Source organism: Ursus americanus, chromosome 31, assembly GCF_024610735.1.
Source record: "Ursus americanus isolate L20-20 chromosome 31, mUrsAme1.1.p, whole genome shotgun sequence".
In the NCBI taxonomy this organism is placed as follows: domain Eukaryota; kingdom Metazoa; phylum Chordata; class Mammalia; order Carnivora; family Ursidae; genus Ursus; species Ursus americanus.
Window position 1 is genome coordinate 13,505,353 of NC_142157.1, and position 21,927 is coordinate 13,527,279.

Sequence of the window (21,927 nt, forward strand, 5' to 3'; positions counted from 1 at the left end):
CCCAATCCAGATTCTTCACCTCAAAACTGTGTCCATCGAATATCTTAACCCAGTAGTCTCTGGCCTGGGGATTCGTGAGCTAAATCCTTCTAGAGAAGTCAGGACTATGGACTGAGTTGGTTGAAAGCTAAGTTTTTGTTTCACAGGGTAGACCTTAAAGTGGCTAATAATTTTCTGTCATAACCCTAATTCATTTCCATTGGAATCTATAGAATAGCTATGGATATTCTTAAAAACCTGACAATATTTGATACCTTCCTTAATAGATTTCTGTATGACACTGGAGGGGGACAAACCCTGGCATTCTCATTCACAGAAGACTCTTAATCAACATATTGTCATGTTACTGACACGCAATGAAAAGCACAGTAATCCAATGTGACTAATTTATATGAAATCTAGAAAAAAAATAATTTTTGATGTTTCTTGGGCCACGGAAAGGACCAGTCAACAGAATGTGCCAGTTCCCCTCATAGGTATAGCTGTATAATGAAATTTGAAAGTATGCAGCTTTTGTGACTAAAAGAAACTAGTGGTAGGTGCATCTACCTCATTGTTCCAAGTTAGGACTCACAATGCAATCCTCTCATCTTACATCATTGGTAGCCTCTCCTACAAAGGAGGGTGTAAATGGCACGAGAATCTGGTTCTGCTTGGTAAATAGTTATATGGTTTTCACTACGGATCAATAAGTTGGAATTGGGGATTGCACATTAATTTTTTCTGAGATTCGATTGTTAAATCTCTGAAAGGCTGATTAATTCAAGTGAATGAAAAGAAATGAGCTGCAGAACTTGCAATGAATGCTAGGAGCACTGTTAGTACGTAAGGCCCTGATTGAGCACTCATTTCTACTTTTTCACTGGCATCTCTTTTCCTTTTCAAAATCCAACAAAAGGAAAAATATATTCCTTTGAGAAAAACGTTTGCATAATGACCTAGTAGTCATTCTTGATGAGGACAATAAATTACAAATTTTTAATTACAAATCACAACAAATTATCATTAAGGTAATCCATCCTCAATTTCATTAAAGGGTTTAGATTACAAGAGAAAGTCTGAACTCAAGATCAAATTATTACTCAAAGTTTGGGAATTTTTAAACATATTGAAAAATATTATTCATCTTGCCCTTCTTAAATACATTCTTCCCCCCACCCCCTCCTTCATCTTCACATCCATCTAGCTGTTCTTGCCAGTGCTTTCTAATTCTTTACTTCCATACTGGCATACCTAAGAATTGTTCACTCCCACCAACCTTTATAAATCTCAATCCGGTACTTATCTCCCTGTTGTTATTACACTGTGTCCTCTTATGATTTGGAGGAATTCCATTTCTTCCTAAGAGTCTTGTCATTATAAGGATCAAGGGGATGTATGTGAAAAAAAATATCAGGGAAAAAAGTTTAAAACAAAACAACTTACCTTTGTAACACCAAGGCCTTCTAACGGCCTGAGAGGTTTTTTAAGAGTGTTGGGTGATGGAATTTCAGGACAAAAAAGGTCATGCACTTTTGTATTTTCATCTTCATGATCAGAATTATCATCCGTAAGTGAAAGCTTATCGCCTACTGTAATAAGGCCACGTTTTGTTTCCACTTAGTAAAAAACAAAATAAAGAGTACATGAAAATATCTGTAATTTTGAATTACTGAGTAACACAAGAATGGACAAACAGCAGTGAATAACACAAGTCTTCAAATAGCTTACAGTTCTTGAATTTCTCACAAGCAGCCATTAGCTTTCTTAAGCTTGGTTTGGGGACATTCTAGAAAAAAATTAATAGTTTTAAGGATTGCAAGTATCACATTTGGTAAAATAATCATAATAGTCGCTATTATCAAATGAGCACCGCTACACAAAGAACACAGCTTTTGGAATCATTCAAATGTAGATTCAAGTCACCATTCTGCCATTTACTAGCCTACATTTTCTCATGGGGTGAGGATTATGAGAGATTTAATAGCTAGTCCCAAAGTGTTACTTTCCTTACCCCTGATTATCATACAAATTCTTCCTGAACCATTTAAAAGTAAAGCTAGCCTACAACCCAGCAACTGCACTACTAGGTATTTCTCCAAAGGATACAAACATAGTGATCTGAAGGGGCACCTGCTCCCCAATGTTAACAGCAGCAAGTCCACAATAGCCAAACTATGGAAAGAGCCTAGATGTCCACTGGCAGATGAATGGATAAAGAAGATGTGGCATATACACACAATGGAATATTACTCAGCCATCAAAAAGAACGAACTCCTGCCATTTGCAATGACATGAATGGAACTAGAAGGTATTCTGCTAAGCGAAATAAGTCAGTCAGAGAAAGACGACTACCACGATTTCACTCTTAAGGAGGGTACTTGAATTAATGAGCACTGGGTGTTGTTTGCAACTAATGAATCACTGAATTCTACCTCTAAAACTAAGAATACAGTATATGTAAATTAAAATGAAATTTTAAATATTTTTAAATACTTTCTTTACCAAAGTAACCTAAAACACAACTTTGTTCCTAGGTAATTGAAAGCATTATTGATAAAAACCCCAAACATTAAGAAATTTAGATTAATTATTTATACTTTAACATGTGTTTGCATGATTTATATTTGCACGAATATCTCTTGTAGGAGAAAATACTAAAATTTAGTGTTTAGTAGTATCTTATTTAGGTAAGTTGGAATTACACTTTAAGTTGGTTTTGTTTGTCAAAATGCTAAAGACAAATGATTGCTTAAATTCAGCTCCTTCCAGAAAAGAGGAAAAAACTAATAATAAACCTTGTAGGGCAATGATTCATGAATGAAAACCACACTCAGACAACACAAAGCCATAACCAAATATATTGACAATGGAGACAGAAAGAGAAGGACTGAAAGAGCAGACTGTAAAGAAATGTTTCTTCAAGGAAAAATTGGGGTAGGGATAAGTCATTAAAAAAAAAAAAAGAGTTGGGGGGAGAAGAAGCAAAAAGGAAAACAATAAGACATGACCAATCAATCAAGCACAAGCTTAAGACAAGGAAAAAAAGGAAAAATGTAAGTACAAAACGTATATGGAAAAAATACGTATTTTCTGGAATATGTAAGTATGATTATGGATATACAACAAACAGAAGTCTCTAAAATTTTTTCAATTACATATTATAAATATATATTACAAATAAATTATAAATATATATAAGACAGAGGCTCTTGTGCATAGTTTATCCCTAATAATACTGACTTTTCTCACTCTACAACTATTTCTTTATAATTACTGTAGTAAAGAATTTAATTTTTTCACTATAGGTTGTTCAATTTGTGGTCATCTATCACTATCTTAAAGCTATAAATTATTACCAGAGAGAGAAAAAAATAGAAAAAGAAATGTTTCTAATAAATCAACTTTACACATGGAGAAAGAACTGGTAATGAGAATTCTAAGGAGAAATGGATTCCTTGAAAGGATATATCTAATGGGACATAGGTGGGGTTAAAGAAAATAGTTGGGCATTTTCATCTACAACTCTAAGCTCACAATTAGAGGATACTAAAAAATACACTGTAACCTTCCTTCTTATTTATTTCTTTGTTTCCTCAACATAATTCATTTGCACTTATAAAGCCTAAACATGAAAATAGAATCTAAATTTGAGCCATATTTTTTAAAATTTATGTATTTAATTATGACATATTATACACATTACATTACTTATAACATTCCATTATACAGAATTCCATCTGTCTGCTCATTTATTCACATTCAAAAATATTAAATTGCCTCTTCCAAGCAAGACTTTATTCTAGGTGTTCCAAGAGATGCACAATTATGTTTCCTAACATCCAGCAGCATATAATGATGCAGGGGCTTTCAAATGAATATTTAAATAAACATAAAATGAGTGAGATTTTCAGTTTTAGAATCTGATACAAAGGCTACAAGTAGATATTTTTTAAACTCTAATATAAAAGATTTCTGAAATTGGACATTTTACCGTATGGGTATGAAGAGCCTCTGCTTCTAGAGCTGATTATTATTTAAGGCAAAACATGTATTCTTCACATAGATAAAGAGTTTTAACTATACTCTCCATGGAATCATTTTGAAAGCACAGTGGAATGCCTTCGCAATATACATGTTGAGAAACAATTTAAATTTCTGAATTTCCACAATGTCAATTTATTTTAGTCTGAATGTAGAACAAAGGATAGAAACAGAAAAAATATCTTCTGTCATAACACTACAGGCTGCCAAAATAAAAAATGTCCAAGAAAAAACATCTGCAATAAATAATTGGATCCACTAAAGATTTCATTTAGGCATTAGTACTATAAAATTCATGTTTTCTAGAGAAAAAAAGAAAGAAAAAGGAAGGAAGGAAGGAAGGAAGGAAGGAAGGAAGGAAGGAAGGAAGGAAAAGAGAGCAAGAATAAGAGAAAGAAGAAAGAAAGAAAGAAAGAAAGAAAGAAAGAAAGAAAGAAAGAGAGAAAAAAAGAAAGAATGAGAGAAAGAAAGAAAACAAGAAAGCAAGAAAGCAAGAATGAAAGATGCAAAGAGAAAGACAGTCATGTTAAGATAATTTAAAACTCACAGTAAGAATCCTTATCCTTGACTAAATGTCATATTTCCACCATTATGCAAAAGCTTTTCCCAATATAATTTTCCTGTCATTATATATTTTCCAGCTCATTTTCTTCAACCTCCACCTTCACTATTTGCCAGAGTAAAAAAAAAGATTTTTCAACTTGTCATAATTTTGTAAAATTGTTTGTTCTGACCAACTTTCCATTACAAACATAAAATGATGACAGGCAGGCCACTGCTAAATTTTAACAGTAAATAATAGACAAAACTAAATTCAGAGCAGGAAAATTAATTTCACAAGAGAGTACTTTACCTTGATATTAAAGTCATCATCTGATGTAGGCCGTGCATCATCGGCACCACGGCAAACAGAAAGCCTTTAGACAAAAATATACAACAAAACCAAGTTCATTAAAAAGAAAAATTGACTGAAAGGTCAGCTATCTATTTATTGAAAGAAGTTTCTTGATATAATTAAAATTTGGCCTCTGTTTTTATTACTAAGTTTTTATTTTAATTCCAGTACCATTAACATGCAGTGCTATATTAGTTTCGTGTATACAATATAATGATTCGGGAATTGCATACATCACCCAGGGCTCCTCATGACAAGGGCATTCCTTACTCCCTATCTCCTATTTCAGCCATTCCCCCACCGATCTCCCCTCTGGCAACCATCAATTTGTTCTCTATAGTTAAGAGGCTGTTTCTGGGTTTCTCTCTCTTTTTTTTCTTTGCTCATTTTTATTGTTCCTTAAATTCTACATGAGGGAAATCATACGGTTGATGTCTTTCTCTGACTTACTTCGCTTAGCTTAATACTCTCTATTTCCATCCATTTCATTGTAAATGGCAAGATTTCATTCTTTTCCATGGCTGAATAATATTCCATTGTGTATATATACCACTTCCTCTTTATCCATTCATCTGTCAATGGACACTTGGGCTGACTATTGCAAATAATGCTGTAGTAAACATAGGGCTGCATGTATCCCTTTGAATTGGTGTTTTTGTATTTTTTGAATAAATACCCAGTAGTGCAATCACTGGATTGTAGGGTAGTTCTATTTTTAGCTTTTTGAGGAAACGCCATACTTTTTCCCACAGTGGCTGTACCAGTTTGCATTCCCACCAATAGTCCAAGAGGGTTCCTTTTTCTCCATCTTCCGACCAACACTTGTATCTTGTGTTTTTGATTTTAGCCATTCTGATGGGTGGGCGGTGGTATCTCGTTGCAGTTTTCATTCGCATTTCCCTGACGATGAGTGATGTTAAGCATTTTCTTATGTGCCTGTTGGCCATCTGTATGTTTTCTTTGGAAAAATGTATGCTCCTGTCTTCTCATCATTTTTAAACAGGGTTGCGTTTGGGTGTTGAGTTCTATCAGTACTTCATATTTGTATACTAACCCTTTATCAGATATGTCATCTGCAAATATCTTCTCCCATTCTCTAGGTTGCCTTTTTGTTTTGTGTATTGATTCCGTCACTGTGCAAAACCTTTTGATCTTGATGTCGTCCCAACAGTTTATTTTTGCTTTTACTGCTCTTGCCTCAGGACATAGAACTAGCAAAAAAATGTTGCTACAGCCAATATCAGAGAGATTATTGCCTGTGCGCTCTTCAAGTATGTTATGATTTCAGGTGTCACATTTAGGTCTTAAACCCATTTCTGAGTTTATTCTTCTGTCCAGTTTCATTCTTTTGCATGTAGCTGTTCACTTTTCCCAACACCATTTGTTGAAGAGACTGCTTTTTCCGCATTGGATATTCTTTCCTGCTTCGTCAAGGATTAATTGACCATATTCTTATGGGTTTCGTTCTGGGTTTTCTGTTTTTTTCCACTGATCTATATCTCTGTTTTTATGCCAGTACCATACTGTTTGGATTATGATAGCTTTGTATTATCACTTGAAATCTGCAATTGTGATACCTCCAATTTGTTTTTCTTTTTCAATGTTGCTGTGGCTATTCGAAGTCTTCAGTGGTTCCATACAAATTTTAGGACTGTTTGTTCTAGTTCTGTGAGAAATGTCGTTGGTATTTCAATAGGCATTGCATTAAAACTGCAGATTGCGTTGCGTACTATAGACATTTTAACGATATGTGTTCTTCCCATCCATGAGCATAGAATGTCTTTCCACTTCTTTGTGTCATCTTCAGTTTCTGTCATCACTGTTTTACAGTTGCTAGAGTACAGGTCTTTCAAACTTTGGACTCTGGTTTTAAACAGTTTTCGTTCTCTGTTTTGTCTCCACCTCTCCGAAGACGTGAAACACCTAGTAAAGACCCAGTCTTAGCTCCCATAAGTAAGAGTGACAAGCAAAGAACTCTCTGAAATGTTTGAAAGTTAATCGTACAAAAGTTAACCACAATGAATTATCACCTTACACCTGTCAGAATGGCTAGAATCAAAAACACAAAAAACAAGTATTGGCGAGGATGTAGAGAAAAAAGAACCCTTGTAAACTGGTGTTGGGGATAGAAACTGGTGCAGCCACTGTGAAAAACAGTATGGAGGTTCCTTGAAAAATTAAAAATAGAAATACCATATGATCCAGTAATTCCACTACTGGTTATTTAATACTTCCCCAAAGAAATGAACACACTAATTTGAAAAGATACATGCACCCCCACGTTTATTGCAGCATTCTTTACAACAGCCATGATATGGAAACAACCCAAGTGTCCATCAACAGATGTACCTCTCTCTCTCTCTCTCTCTTTCACACACACACACACACACACACACACACACACACACACACACAAACACACAGAGGAATGTTACCTAGCCACAAAAAAAGGAGGAGATCTTGCCATCTGCAACAATGTAGATGTACCTAGAGGATATTATGCTAAGTGAAATATGTCAGACAGAGATAGACAAATACTATATGATTTCACTTATATGTAGAATCTAGAATGTAGAACAAATGAACAAACAAAAAACAGAAACAGACCCAGAAATACAGAGAATTCTGTATGGCCAGAAGGGAAGGGGGTGGCAGACAGACAACATGGGCAAAGGGAAAAGGGAGGTTCAGGATTCCAGTTATAGTAAGTCACAGGGATACAAGTACAGCATAGGGTATACAGTCAATGGTACCGTAATAGCATTATGCAGTAACAGATAGTAGCTACACTTGTGCTAAGCATGGTGTAACATACAGAGTTGTTGAATCACTATGTTGTACACCTGAAACTAACACAATGCTGTGTATCAACTATGCTTCAATTTAAAAAAATAAATAAATACACAAATTTATGTTATTAGTGTGAATACTCTTCCCAGAGAGATTGAAAGATTAAAAATTAGAAGGTCCAACTTCTTTCCTACACAGGTCCTGCCTTATATAACCTAGCAAGACCTTAAAAACCTTCATAGGCACTCAGATACCCAAGAAGAGAGACTGCTATAAAAAATAAAGTCCAGGTAGCCGTGCCTCTATTTCCCTAGACACTGCCTAATAGTTCCTTTCTGTGAGCTCCCACTCCTGGATCACTCTTCTGCAGGGCTCAGCCGTACTCTCCAACTTTTCAATCTCTAGACTATGAAAGCACAGGCTCCCAAAACAAGGATAAGCTCAAATGACTAACAGTAGGAGCCATTTGCTGCTCCTGGAGAACAAGCTACACGGAGTTTCAGTCATCCATGGAGTCATCTCAACGTAGACATGTTACCAACTACCCAAATGAAGCTCTGTTATGGATATGACACCCAGTCCCACCCCACCAAACCCTACATGTACATGGAAGGGCATCAAAGAATTAGGAAAAGAGGTGGATGGAGGAGACCACTACCTTGGGCCATACATCTAGACAGTTCAGAATCTCCATTCCCCCTATTACTCGAGAGGATCTAAGCCACTCTCTGTAAGTTGGAATGGAAGTAGATGGTATCACATTCCTATATTCTGTAAAAAGATTCTTCCCAGTGGCTCAAATAATTTTAATATCTGTCAACAGAAAACCTGAACTACGCTAGTTCGCTCAATTAAACCAACAAACAAAAAAGCTTCTCAGGATTCTCTTGAACCGTCTATTTTAATATGCCTTTCTACACAACTCCCAATATCCTGTGTCCTTCATTCCTTTGTGTGTGTATCCTTCCTTCCTATAGAGCATCTTTAACTAACTTACAATAAAACCCAATATTCTGACATCTTTTCTAAAACTCTTATTCCTGTCCAACCCAACGTTGTTGTTCTTGAAACTCGGCATCCCCTGCTAACTCCTTCCTAACCCACCTTCACTGTGTTTACTAGACCCACTCCCCATCTTTCTATTATTAAAACATTCACCCACTAGATGAGGAAAAAGGAAGAAACCTGAATTTAAACCTCACTCTTGTTACTGATCATAGCCAAAAAGGTCACTTTAATCTCTTTTGAGTTTCAAATTCTCTATTTAAACAACCATTTGGTAAGGATGTTAAACATAGGTTGCAGTACCCGACGGTATTTTGATTCATTCATCTCTAAGATTCCTTAAAATCCTGAAATTATGTGTTCTTGATGTTGTCTACAGAAAAACAGAGAATACTTAGCTGGCAGAAGTAGAAGAAATTAATGGAATACAAGAAGCACCAAGAAAAGCAGAGAAGAAAGTTAAAAAAAAAATTGAAAAAGATTATAGAAAAGTCATAGAGAAAAGGAAAAAAGTCTACAAAAAAAAAAAAAAGAAAAGAAAAAGCTTCAAAGAACTAGTGAAGGGTACTAGTCTAAAGGGAAAACTAGACTGGGAATCAGTAAATATAGAACCATTTAGAAAGATCCTCTAAATAGATGATAAATTTAATTAATGTAACATGGTCTACACCTAGATTACATATCCTTCACTTCTGGAAAAATCATTCATCTCAAGGAGAGCAGACATCAGTACAGCTAAGAACTTGCGTGATTAGGTCTTGCTTATGTAAAAGCTATGTACTGTGGCTATAGGTTACTGAGATCCACCCTAAAATCTTTGATATGTAAAAATAAGAGACTAGTTACCACCGCACTAATTGCCTCTAGTTATCACTAGTTGTCAAATATACTAGGACAAACGCTTGGACTAACCTGGTTTCTTAAGAAAACTCTAAATCCGAGTTAACACATGACTACATTTGACTTTCTGAGTTGATCTGACTAGGATCGGTATCTTAATCCCAGTGCTGCTGAGGAACAGAAGAATGGGTGTGGGAGTCACACAGGCTGACAGTCACATCATGGCTCTGCTACTCATTAACTATGGAATCATAGGTCAATTAATCAACCTCCCTGAACCACAGCTGACTAATTAATAAAAAATAGGCTATAATAGCACAGCTACTTTGTGAAGCTATTGTAATGACTACGTAAGTAATAAATGTCCAGCACATAATACAGTCTCTAGCCCGGAGTAGAACTCTCCACAAAGGCTTTTCTCTGCATTCCCTCAGTCAACACATAATTTTTAAAAATCCATAAAAATCCTACCTGCTTAACGTGTCTTCAGAACTCTCATCCACCGCTAAAGAAAAAACCAAGATACATTTTAAATCAACATTAGAAAAATACAGATTAAAAGTATAAGACTGATGATTTCTTAAAAAGTATATTTTTGGGACCAGACCTGGAAACCACACTGGAGGGAAAATTAAGCATACTATAGGTAGGCAGTTAATGCATTAAGAAATCTTACTTTCTCCTCTACGTTTACCAAATGCAAGAAAAGAATGGTATTTATCAAAATTTGGTACCTGCAAGTGAATGTTTATAGTGACCATAATTGTAACCAAACCCTATGAGACTGTCAGAAAATGCTATCATCAGCAGAATCATTATCATAGACTGACAAAGTCAAACTTAAATAGCATGATTCTTCTGGACTTCCACGACCAGGAGCAGTTAAAAGAGACTGTATTTATTTTGCTATAACACAGCAGAACTTCTCCAGCACTTCAGCAGAGACTGTTAAGTTTACGATGAAACACCTCATCACAAAGTTTGGTCTGTAGCCACGGTACTTTGCAGCATGGCAAAACACAGCAAACAGACTCTCTCGCGCCTTATTTCCAATTGCAAGGTAAGTTTGAAAGAGTTAGTGATTTGAGTGTCTGGTTTAATAAAGTATAACCTCTTGAGACTACCTACTTTCATTGCTAGACAGTCTATCTGGACTCACCTCTTAGACGAGGATGGTACCAATGGTTAGTGCTAGGTAGTAGTACATAATGTCATTGTTCTCAGCCCTCCCCATTATGTGACAAATGTCTACAGAAATCACACTTTCTCAGTCCGTAAGGCACAGGTCATCAGATCCTACACTGATGAACAAAACAAAGGACAAAGGCTATCTTGAATCGGTACATTCAATTACCTTGGAATTTTAATGTTTTAAACATCCAAGAAGATACCTACTGTATGATTGCAACTCTTTAACATTCTGGAAAGGTAAAACTTTGTAAGTTAGGAATTAAGGGTTGCGGCAAAAGGAGGGATGAATAGGCACAGCCCAGAGGACTTTTGAGGCAGTGGAACTGTTCTATGTGACACCACATGGGTGCATTGGGTGTACAACACCGGACTGAGCCCTAATGTAAACTATGGACTTTGGGGGACAAAGATGACTTAATGTTAATGTAACAATGTACCACTGTGGTACAGGATGATGCTCCTGAAATCAGTACCATGTTATATCACCATATTACCTGCTATTGAAAGAAAATCTGACTAAAAAGTAAGTCAGGGCTATAATTCCTGTGCAGAAAAGATTCCACACAGCAGGCCAAAGACAGCCACCGTTAGATCCCACCTGAACGGCTGGCCCTTGGTTGGTATCTTGAAGCCTGGATGTGGGCAGGGTTCCCACCATTCCATAACTGCTAAGAGTGGCTCTGCCTAAGTCTTGGTACCAACCAGGTGATTTATCCCGTATACTTCATTTCCTTCTGTGAACCTGGAATTTTGGTATATGCTAGGGGAAAGATGCCTACCTGACTGTCATTTAAAGAAAACTTCAGTTAGTCTCTCTAAGATTCCTCTATTGGCAGACAACGTTTCACATGTGTCATCATAATGTGATGCTGGAGGAATGAAGCACATCCATACGCATGGAAACCTGCACTTGGCTTCCTCTAGACTCCATGCCCCTTTGCTCTGTGCTGATTTTGTTTTGTATCCTTTCACCGTAATAAACCTCAGGCATGAGTACAACTATGCTGAGACCTGTGAGGTCTTCTAGTGAAAAACCACATCTGGGTGTCGTTTTGGGAGCCTCTAATACAACTGCATTATGTGGAATCTTTATGATGTGGGTTGATGTTTTGTACATGATTACAGTCAGTAGGTCATGTCACAGAACACCTTTCCTTCAATCTGTTTTTCTTAGTAGTTGCCTTGGAGATTTCTGTAATTCTATATCCATTTGAATAAAGGATGAAATAATGATGTCAGAAAATAATATGATACAAGCAACAATCCTATTTTAATCAGAAAAAAAGAGAATCCTGATAATTATCAATATATTCTATAGTAAAAAGTTCCTGTAAAAAAATGAAAAGATCACATAAAATTTCTCCAACTAAATAGGGCTTAATTCATTTTTATGGTTGTTATGAATCAATAAGGTAACTGGGATAATTATAGAAAAATATATAACTACTGATTACACACTACTGATTATAGTTTTTTTGTTTCCAGTCTTTTTCTTAATTTCTTATACAATTAAAAACATAATTCACCTGTTAAAGGCAGTAGTGAACAAACTAGTCAAAAAGTCAAAAATACTTCATCCAAAATACAGGATGAGTTATCCACTCCACCCTGAAAATAGTGGATCTGATCATTAAAGACCAATAGGACTCATTTGGGAGAAAACAAAGTGAGTTATCTTATATACATAGATGGTTAAAAACGTGGTAATCTAATTGGCCACATATACAAGCCTATCCCCATTCATGAATATTTCAATAAAATAAATGTAATAGCAGTAAAGATTTTCAGGGAGTTGAAGTATTTTCAAGAAGAAAAAGTTGGTAGTCATCGGGATACTTATAAGGAAAGACAGCAAAAGAAATATACCTTAATGAAATGGAAAACATATCCAGATCTACAGACTTACCGATTGTGATGTACCAGCACTTAAGCATAGAAAAAGATTCATAGATGTTCACTCACTTACCATCTCCATTATTTTTGGATGCTCTATCAGCAGAAGTCAAGTTGTCATTAACTGTTTGCTCTCGTGGAGCACTTTCCATATCAATCCCATTGTCCTTTTCCCCAATTGCTGATAGCACCTCTCCTTCCTATAAAAACAACACAAAACAAAACCCACCTTCAGAAAACATCACATTAATTCAATTGCTCGCTCACTCACTTACTCAAGAAAGACAAATACATACCGTCTCTGTCAAGCCATAGGCACTATCCTGGGACAGGTTGGAAATAGAAAGAAAAGACAGAGACTACCCTGTATGGTAGTAGGGGTAGAGATGGACGAAAACAGATAAGAACAGAGAGTATCATTTACTAGTTCTACAGGTGAGGTGAATGAAGCACAGCGAAGGCACAAAAGAGAAAACAGTTGTATGTGGGAAGCTCAGGAAGTGCTGCAAAGATAGGGCTGTATCTTGAAAGACAGACAAAGTGCACAAGGAGGGTGTGAAGGGCCTTCTAGAAAAGGTAGGAGGAGCAAAAGGATGAACTATGAAATAACACAGGAAGTGACGATAGCTAGAGAATGTGGCAAAGCTGGAACACACTTTTTGGGAATGGGATACAGACATGTAATTGGAAAATCAGGACTGAACCAAAGAAGGCAAGTGTCATGCTAGAATATGAACTTTCTCCTTCATGTCATGGGTATCCACCAAATAAGCAGAGATGTTACATCGTCACAAACGTATTTAAAAAGGTCCCTCTGACAGCAATGTAAAGATGAACATAAAGGAACCAAAACCAGAAGAGTATTTCAAAATTATTGGTGAGGGGGTGAATTATGGTAATAACATATGAAAAATGGTAAGCAGGGACAAAATTCTGAATGTCGTGAATGACTGAATGTTCTAAATTTATTTTTTGTTTTTTAACTTATTTCTTTTTTAGATTTTTATTGATTGATTGATTGATTGATTGGTCAGGGAAAGAGAGAGAGAACACAAGCAGGAGGAGTGGCAGGCAGAGAGAGAAGCAGGCTCCCCACTGAGCAAGGAGCCCAACGCAGTTCTGGATCCCAGGATCCTGGGATCATGACTTGAGCTGAAGGCAGACACTTAACCCACTGAGCCAGCCAGGTGTCGCTTTTCTAATTTAAATTCAATTAATTAACATATAATGTATTACTGGTTTCAGAGGTAGAGATGTGGTGATTTTTTTTTTAACGATTTATTTATTTTTAGAGAGAGACAGTGTGCGCGTGCAGGGGAAGGGGCAGAGGGAGAGGAAGAGAGAGAATCCTCAAGCAGACTCCCTACTGCGTATGGAGCCAGACATGGGGCTTGATATACCAGGACCCTGAGAACACGACCTGAGCCAACATCAAGAGCCTGTTTCTTCCTCTCCCACTCCCCCTGCTTGTGTTCCCTCTCTCGCTGTCTGTCTAATAAATAAATAAAATCTTAAAAAAAAAGCAAGAACATAGAAATTTCATTTGGACAGTAAACCAACATATGTGGAACCAGATCATGGAATGAACTTTTTATTGCTTACAAAACAAATTTTAAAATAAGCACATTTATTTGCAGGTTTTCCTTCAAACAGGAAAAAGAAAAAAGAAGAAATACTGATATGTTATATGAAAAAATTAAGGAGCAATTAAAAAGAACAGTACAGCAGTATAATAAAGAAGCTGAAATGAAACAACAGCTTGAAGTTACTCTTCGGACACGGGATGAAGAATTGAGGACTGTAAGAAATAATTTGAATCAGGTACATCTTTGATAAAAATTGTATATTTCCATCAATATTATTTATAATATCCCTTTGATTTAATGTATATTATTTAGATATAAAATAGATAAAAAATTCAGTTTTATCCTAATAGGAACTATGATATTTATAGCTAAAATTAATAGCTTATTGGAATCCTTGGCTTCTCATATTTGCTGTATGTGTATTTTCTGAGTTAAGGGATGGAAAGTAATTTGAGATAAATGTGAATGTTGGCTCTTTTTTTTTTTTAAGATTTTATTTATTTTTAGAGAGAGAGCATGAGCAGGGGAAGAAGTAGAGGGAGAGGGAGGGAAAAGAATCTCAAGCCGACTCTGCGCTGAGTGCAGAGCCCGACTTGGGGTTGGATCTTACAACCCTGAGATCATGACTTGAGCCAAAACCAAGAATAGGACACTGAACCAACTGAGCTACCCAGGCACCTCAGTTTTGGATTTTTATGTGAAAATGCAGGCTAAATCACCTTGAGACTATGATGGAACTAGTTAAATGTTTTGTAAAGAAATTTTATTTCACATACTTTATGTACCTGTATTTTTACTCTATGACATATTTACCTGTCATTTAAATTAAAATTGGAGTTATTCATGAGCAGGATAAAAATCCTGTCTTTACAAAGGCTACTTCTTTTGAACATTTTTTTTAAGTTCTCTTAAGCTTTTGACTTTCTTTTTTAATGGTGTGATCCAAAATCCTAATGAGAATAGGTCTCTAGGTTGTAGAAGAACAAAACGACACAAGAAACACCTTTCTCAAGAACAGAATGCCAGAATATTACAAGACGGAATTCTAAACCATCACCTTTGCAAACAAAAGGAGCTAGAAAAGGCCGATAAGAAAATGCATTCTGGGGTATTTTCTTTAGTTATTTTGAAGTACATGTGTGTATGTATTTGTATGTATACATATCTTATTTTCTGAAATTACTATTTTTTTCTCCGTGTGTGTGTGTGTGTGTGTGTGTGTGTGTGTACATATATATATATATATATATATTTTAAAAACCAACAGTGTAGATCATGGAAAGTATAGAGGATTTGTAAAGCATATATATATATATGGGGGCGAGACATAAGGGGCGGTGACATTTTGGTCCAGTGGCTGAAGTAATAGCCTCAATTTAAATGCATTTGTCTGCAAGAGTCAAATAGTGGCATTCATAATGTCCTCATCCAAAGGAGAGGCTTTTATTATTTTCCACAAGAATTGATGAGCTTTCCATAAGCTCAAAACTATTGCTACTGACAACATATGTTTCAGTTTTGGGGCAGTTACTTCATCACCTCTGTATTAATAGAGAGGTTAGCTTAACGCTTCCACTGACGAACAGGAGGAAAAGTGTAGCCTGTTCAGAGACTTTCTTTTGGATGTTAGTGTCCTACTTTTGAGAAAAGTAGCAATTTGCTCCAAGTGGTATCCTATTTTATTACAAGGTGCTTTTGAAACAATCATATGCTAATGATAATGAACTGATGAGTATTTTATTCCTAATAAAACAGCTCAGTGTATTTCCCCCCATTTTGTATTTCTTACCATTTTAAACATCATGAAGAGGAAATAAAATTTATTGCAGCAGCAAATAATCTGATGATTTTTCTAAGAGCTGTATACATTTTACCTTATTTACCACCAGTATTTTGAAATATAAGGCTCCTTTTGTATTGATGATTTCCACTAGAGAAGAACTGCAGTTTGGTGCAAGAGCACTAGTAGTGGAGTAAGAAGACCTGAGGAAAGTCCTGCAGCTCACTTACTATTTTTAACCTCTCCATTCTAGAATTGTGATAACTAAAAGTGGTCATTGAAGTATGTAGAAGTGTTTATAGTGCAGTGCCTGGATTTGTCGGTTGTCAGTAGATGCAATTCTTATAACTGACTATAGAAATGTTAGAAAACTGGAATTCTGTGGAATATTGTCAGGAAAAAAGAATTTTAGGAAATTTAATCTGTCCAAACATATGCAGAGCTAAGGATTTTACTGTGGGGTAGCTGTGTTAGATATCAGACTGTAAACTCAATGTTTAGTGTCGTCAGATTTATTAATCTTTTATTTCAAGCTTTCTGGGTTTGTTGTAAATCAGAGAGAGGCCTTTCAATTGTGAGATTCTTAAAAATTTTGTCGTGGTTTCTTTTTTCCTCTCATGTATTCATTTTTTTCAATTAAATTTTTGAACCTTTGGGAATTTAGGCTTGTATAAAGTTTGAGGTTTGGACCCAACTTTATTTCTTTCCCGTTGGATATCCACTTACTGCAACCTGTTCGTTGTATAAACATAGGTTATTCTTTAATTTCAGAGAACATCATGATAATGTCATTTTATTGAGTTCCAGCTAAAAGTCTCCTTTGTTTCACTTAGATTTTTAATAGTCATGGAAAAGAAAAAGGTCTGTTGCATAAAAACCACAGGTGTCAGCATCAACTTGCCATGCTAAGACTGGAAATAGGCACTATAAACAATCAAAACCGGGAAAAAGAAAAGAAGTACTGTGAAGACATTGCAATTATAAAAGAGAAAAATGCCAGCCTTCGAAAGACCATAAAACTGAACGAGGAAACATTAAGAAAAACAATATTCCTGTATAGTGGACAGATTAATGCTCTGACCGCTGAGAATACAATGCTAAAGTCAAAATCGGAGGGCAAGGAGGAAAATAAGGAAAGACTGGATGCAAAAGTTGAATCATGCCGAGCTAGACTAGCTAGTGCTATACAGGATCGTGATCAAATTCAGACATCAAAGAGAGACCTAGAACTTCCTTTCCAGAGAGCAAAAGATGAATGTGTTCCTGTGCAGGAGAAATTGAATTTCGATGTGTCTAACCTGAAAGATAACAATGACCTGCCTTCTCAGAATCTTTCGAAAGGTGAAGGTCAACTCAATACTTTAGAAATTGAGCTCCGTCACCCAAGAGATGCCCTCAGAGAAAAGACTTTGGTTTTAGAACGTGTACAGGGAGACCTAAGTCACACACAGTGTCAGAAAAAGGAAATTGAACACATGTATCGAAATGAACAAGATAAAGTGAATAAATACGTTGGACAGCAGGAATCCTTAGAAGAGAGATTATCTCAACTACAAAGTGAAAATATGTTGCTTCAACAGCAACTAGATGATGCTTACAACAAAGCTGCCAGTAAAGAAAAGATAGTAATTAATATCCAAGACCAGTTACAGGATATTCTAGAAAAACTTCAGGCTGAAAGTGAAAAACAAGCTCTTATGTTGGAAGAGAGAAATGAAGAGTTAATGAATGAATTTAATCTTTTAAAAAAAAGAATTTATCAGTATGAAAAGGAGAAGGTAGAAAGAGAAGTATCCAGAAAGATAAATATTTTTCAAGCTTCCTGAGAGAAAATTCAAAGTGATATTTGATTATGGATTATTATTATTATTATTATTATTATTTTCTTTTTTAGAGAGAAAGAGTGCACCTGCACATGAATGGGGGTAGGGCAAAGGGAGAGGAAGAGAGAAACCCAAGAAGGCTCCACATTGGAGAACTCCACCTCAGGACCCCGAGATCATGACCTGAATGATTATGGCTGAATTTTGAATCTAGTTGAATATAAAAAATATATAGACTATAAGCCAGGGTTAACTTGTATCTAGTAAATAAAAATTAAATTTAACGAAGAAATTAAGTCAAATCAGAAGTCAGGTATGTAGTCAATGTAACATGCCAACAGTGAATCTGTAGCTGATTAAATAATATAAAGTGTTTTAGGATGCTGATATTAACGAGAATATAGAATCTCTAAGGGCGGAAATGAGAGCGAATCTGCCAGAAATTAAAAATGCTATGAATCAAATGCAGTCTAAACTAGATGCTCTGATGGCCAGGATAAATGAGGCAGAAGACGAATTAGTGAATTGGAAGATGGGATGGTAGAAGAGAGAGTTAAAACGGAAATTTGGCTCAAAAATAATCCAATCTCAGAATGTAGATTACAGGAGATTACTGACTCAATGAAAACGTTCCACTCTCAGATTCATCAGCATCCCCAAGCAGGTGGAGAAAGAGAGGTCTAGAAGAGATATTTGAACAAAATGTAGCTGAGAACTTCCCTAATCTGGCAAAGGAACCAAGCATTCATGTCCAAGAGGCAGAGAGGACCCCTCCCAAGATCAATGACAACAGACCTACACCACGTCACGTCATAGTGCAGTCGCAAATATTAGATCCAAGGATAGTGGCCAGGGGGAAGAAAATCCTTACGTACAAAGGGAAAAATATCAGAATAACGTCAGACCTGTCTACAGAGACCTGGCAGGCCAGGAAGTGTTGGCAGGGCATTTTCAAAGCTCTATCTGAGAAGAACATGCAGCCAAGGATCCTTCATCCAGCAAGGCTGTCATTCAGAATTGATGGAGAGATAAGGACCTTCCAAGACTGGCAGAAACTGAAGGAATCTGTGACCACCACCAAGCCAGCCCTACATGAGATATTAAGGGGGGTTCGATAAAAGTAAAAAGGCCCCAAGAGTGATACAGAACAGAAATTTACAATCTATAGAAACCAAGACTTCACAAGCAACATGACATCATTAAAATCATATCTCTCAATAATCACTCTCAATGTGAATGGCCTAAATGCTCCCATTAACGCCACAGGGTTGCAGATTGGATAAAAAGACATGACCCATCCAATTGCTGTCTACAAGAGACTCATTTTGAACCTAAAGATACATCCAGACTGAAAATGAAGGGATGGAAAACCATTTTTCATGCCAATGGACCTCAAAAGAAAGCTGGGGTAGCAATTCTCATATCAGACAGATTAGATTTTAAACTAAACACTGTTGTTAGAGATACAGAAGGACACCATATTATTCTTAAAGGATGTATCCAACAAGTGGATATAACAAATTTTATAAATATCTATGCCCCCAACAAGGGAGCAGCTAGATACACATGCCAAATCTTAACCAGAATAAAGAGACATATAGATAATAATACATTAATAGTAGGGGACCTCAACACTCCACTCTCAGCAATAGACAGATCACCTAAGCAGAAAATCAACAAAGAAGCAAGAGCTTTGAATGACATACTGGACCAGATTGACCTCATAGATATATACAGAACACGACACCCCAGAACAACAGAATACTCATTCTTTTCGAATGCACATGGAACATTCTCCAGAATAGACATACTGGGTCACAAAATAGGTCTCAACCGATACCAAAAGACTGAGATTATTCCCTGCATATTCTCAGACCACAATGCTTTGAAACTGGAACTCAATCACAAGGAAAAATTTGGAAGAAACTCAAACACTTGGAAACTAAGAACCATCCTGCTCAAGAATGATTGGGTAAACCAGGAAATTAAAAATCAGTTTAAACAATTTATGGAGACCAATGAGAATGAAAACACATCGGTCCAAAACCTATGGGATACTGCAAAGGCAGTCCTAAGGGGAAAATACATAGCCATCCAAGCCTCACTCAAAAGAATAGAAAAATCTAAAATGCAGTTTTTATATTCTCACCTCAAGAAGCTGGAACAGCAACAGAGGGACAGGCCTAATCCACACACGAGGAAGCAGTTGACCAAAATTAGAGCTGAAATCAATCAAGCAGAAACCAGAAGTACAGTAGAGCAGATCAACAGGACTAGAAGCTGGTTCTTTGAGAGAATCAATAAAATTGACAGACCACTGGCAAGACTTATCCAAAAGAAAAGAGAAAGGACCCAGATTATTAAAATTATGAATGAAAAAGGAGAGGTCACGACGAACACCATTGAAATTGGAAGGATTATTAGAAACTTTTATCAACAGCTATATGCCAATAAACTAAGCAATCTGGAAGAGATGGAATCCTTCCTGGAAACCTATAAACTACCAAGATTGAAACAGGAAGAAATTGATTTCTTAAACAGGCCAATTAATTATGAAGAAATTGAGTCAGTGATAAACAACCTTCCAAATAACAAAACTCCAGGCCCGGATGGTTTTCCTGGGGAATTCTACCAAACATTCAAAGAAGAAATAATACCTATTCTCCTAAAGCTATTTCAAAAAATAGGAACAGAAGGAAAGCTACCAAACTCATTCTATGAGGCCAATATTACCTTGATCCCCAAACCAGGCAAAGACCCCCTCAAAAAGGAGAATTACAGACCGATCTCCCTAATGAATATGGATGCCAAAATCCTCAACAAGATACTTGCTAATAGAATCCAGCAGTACATTAAAAGGATTATCCATCACGATCAAGTGGGATTCATACCTGGGATGCAAGCGTGGTTCTATATTCGCAAATCAATCAGCGTGAATCATCATATCAACAAGAAAAGACTCAGGAACCATATGATCCTCTCAATCGATGCCGAAAAAGCATTTGACAAAATACAGCATCCTTTCCTGATTAAAACCCTTCAGAGTGTAGGAATAGAAGGTACGTTTCTCAATCTCATAAAAGCCATCTATGAAAAGCCTACTGCAAATATTATTCTCAATGGGGAAAAGCTGGAAGCCTTTCCCTTAAGATCAGGAACTCGGCAAGGATGCCCACTCTCGCCACTATTATTCAACATAGTACTAGAAGTCCTTGCAACAGCAAATACACGACAAAAAGGGATCAAAGGTATCCAAATCGGCAAAGAAGAAGTCAAAATGTCTCTCTTCGCAGATGACATAATACTCTATATGGAAAACCCAAAAGAAGCCACTCCCAAACTACTAGAAGTTATAGAGCAATTCAGTAACGTGGCGGGATACAAAATCAATGCTCAGAAATCAGTTGCATTTCTGTACACGAATAACGAGAACGAAGAAAGAGAAATTAGGGAATCCATCCCATTTACAATAGCACCAAAAACCATACGTTACCTTGGAATTAACTTAACCAGAGACGTAAAGGACCTTTATTCTAGAAACTATAAATCACTCTTAAAAGACATTGAGGAAGACATAAAAAGATGGAAAGATATTCCATGCTCATGGATCGGAAGAATTAACATAGTTAAAATGTCCATGCTACCCAGAGCAATCTACACTTTCAATGCTATCCCGATCAAAATACCGAGAACGTTTTTCAAAGAACTGGAACAAATAGTCCTTAAATTTGTATGGAACCAGAAAAGACCCCGAATCTCCAAGGAACTGTTGAAAAGGAAAAACAAAGCTGGGGGCATCACAATGCCGGATTTCGAGCTGTACTACAAAGCTGTGATCACAAAGACAGCATGGTACTGGCACAAAAACAGACACATAGACAAATGGAACAGAATAGAGAGCCCAGAAATGGACCCTCAGCTCTTTGGGCAACTAATATTTGATAAAGCAGGAAAAAACATCCGGTGGAAAAAAGACAGTCTCTTCAATAAATGGTGCTGAGAAAATTGGACAGCTACATGCAAAAGAATGAAACTTGACCACTATCTCACACCATACACAAAAATAAACTCTAAATGGATGAAAGACCTCGATGTGAGACA

General features: G+C 36.4%; 2 protein-coding genes across 5 annotated transcripts in view; one reads left to right on the forward strand and one right to left on the reverse strand.

Annotated features, from left to right (window-relative positions):
- The window catches only part of LOC123778139 (ankyrin repeat domain-containing protein 26-like), a 48,750-nt gene that overhangs the window by 24,342 nt on the left and 2,481 nt on the right, over positions 1 to 21,927 (reverse strand). For all 4 annotated transcript variants that reach the window (XM_087857608.1, XM_087857607.1, XM_087857606.1 and 1 more), the window contains exons 2-6: positions 12,711 to 12,837; positions 10,025 to 10,058; positions 4,877 to 4,940; positions 1,711 to 1,768; positions 1,426 to 1,598 (exon numbers count right to left, since the gene is read on the reverse strand). In XM_087857608.1, the coding sequence (XP_087713734.1) occupies positions 1,426 to 1,598; positions 1,711 to 1,768; positions 4,877 to 4,940; positions 10,025 to 10,058; positions 12,711 to 12,837 (456 nt within the window). The remainder of the gene's footprint in view (positions 1 to 1,425; positions 1,599 to 1,710; positions 1,769 to 4,876; positions 4,941 to 10,024; positions 10,059 to 12,710; positions 12,838 to 21,927) is intronic.
- Positions 14,318 to 17,846, forward strand: LOC148107371 (ankyrin repeat domain-containing protein 26-like). Its single transcript, XM_087857651.1, is given in 3 exon segments — positions 14,318 to 14,458; positions 16,837 to 17,791; positions 17,794 to 17,846. Coding segments are annotated over 3 exon segments (1,149 nt in total).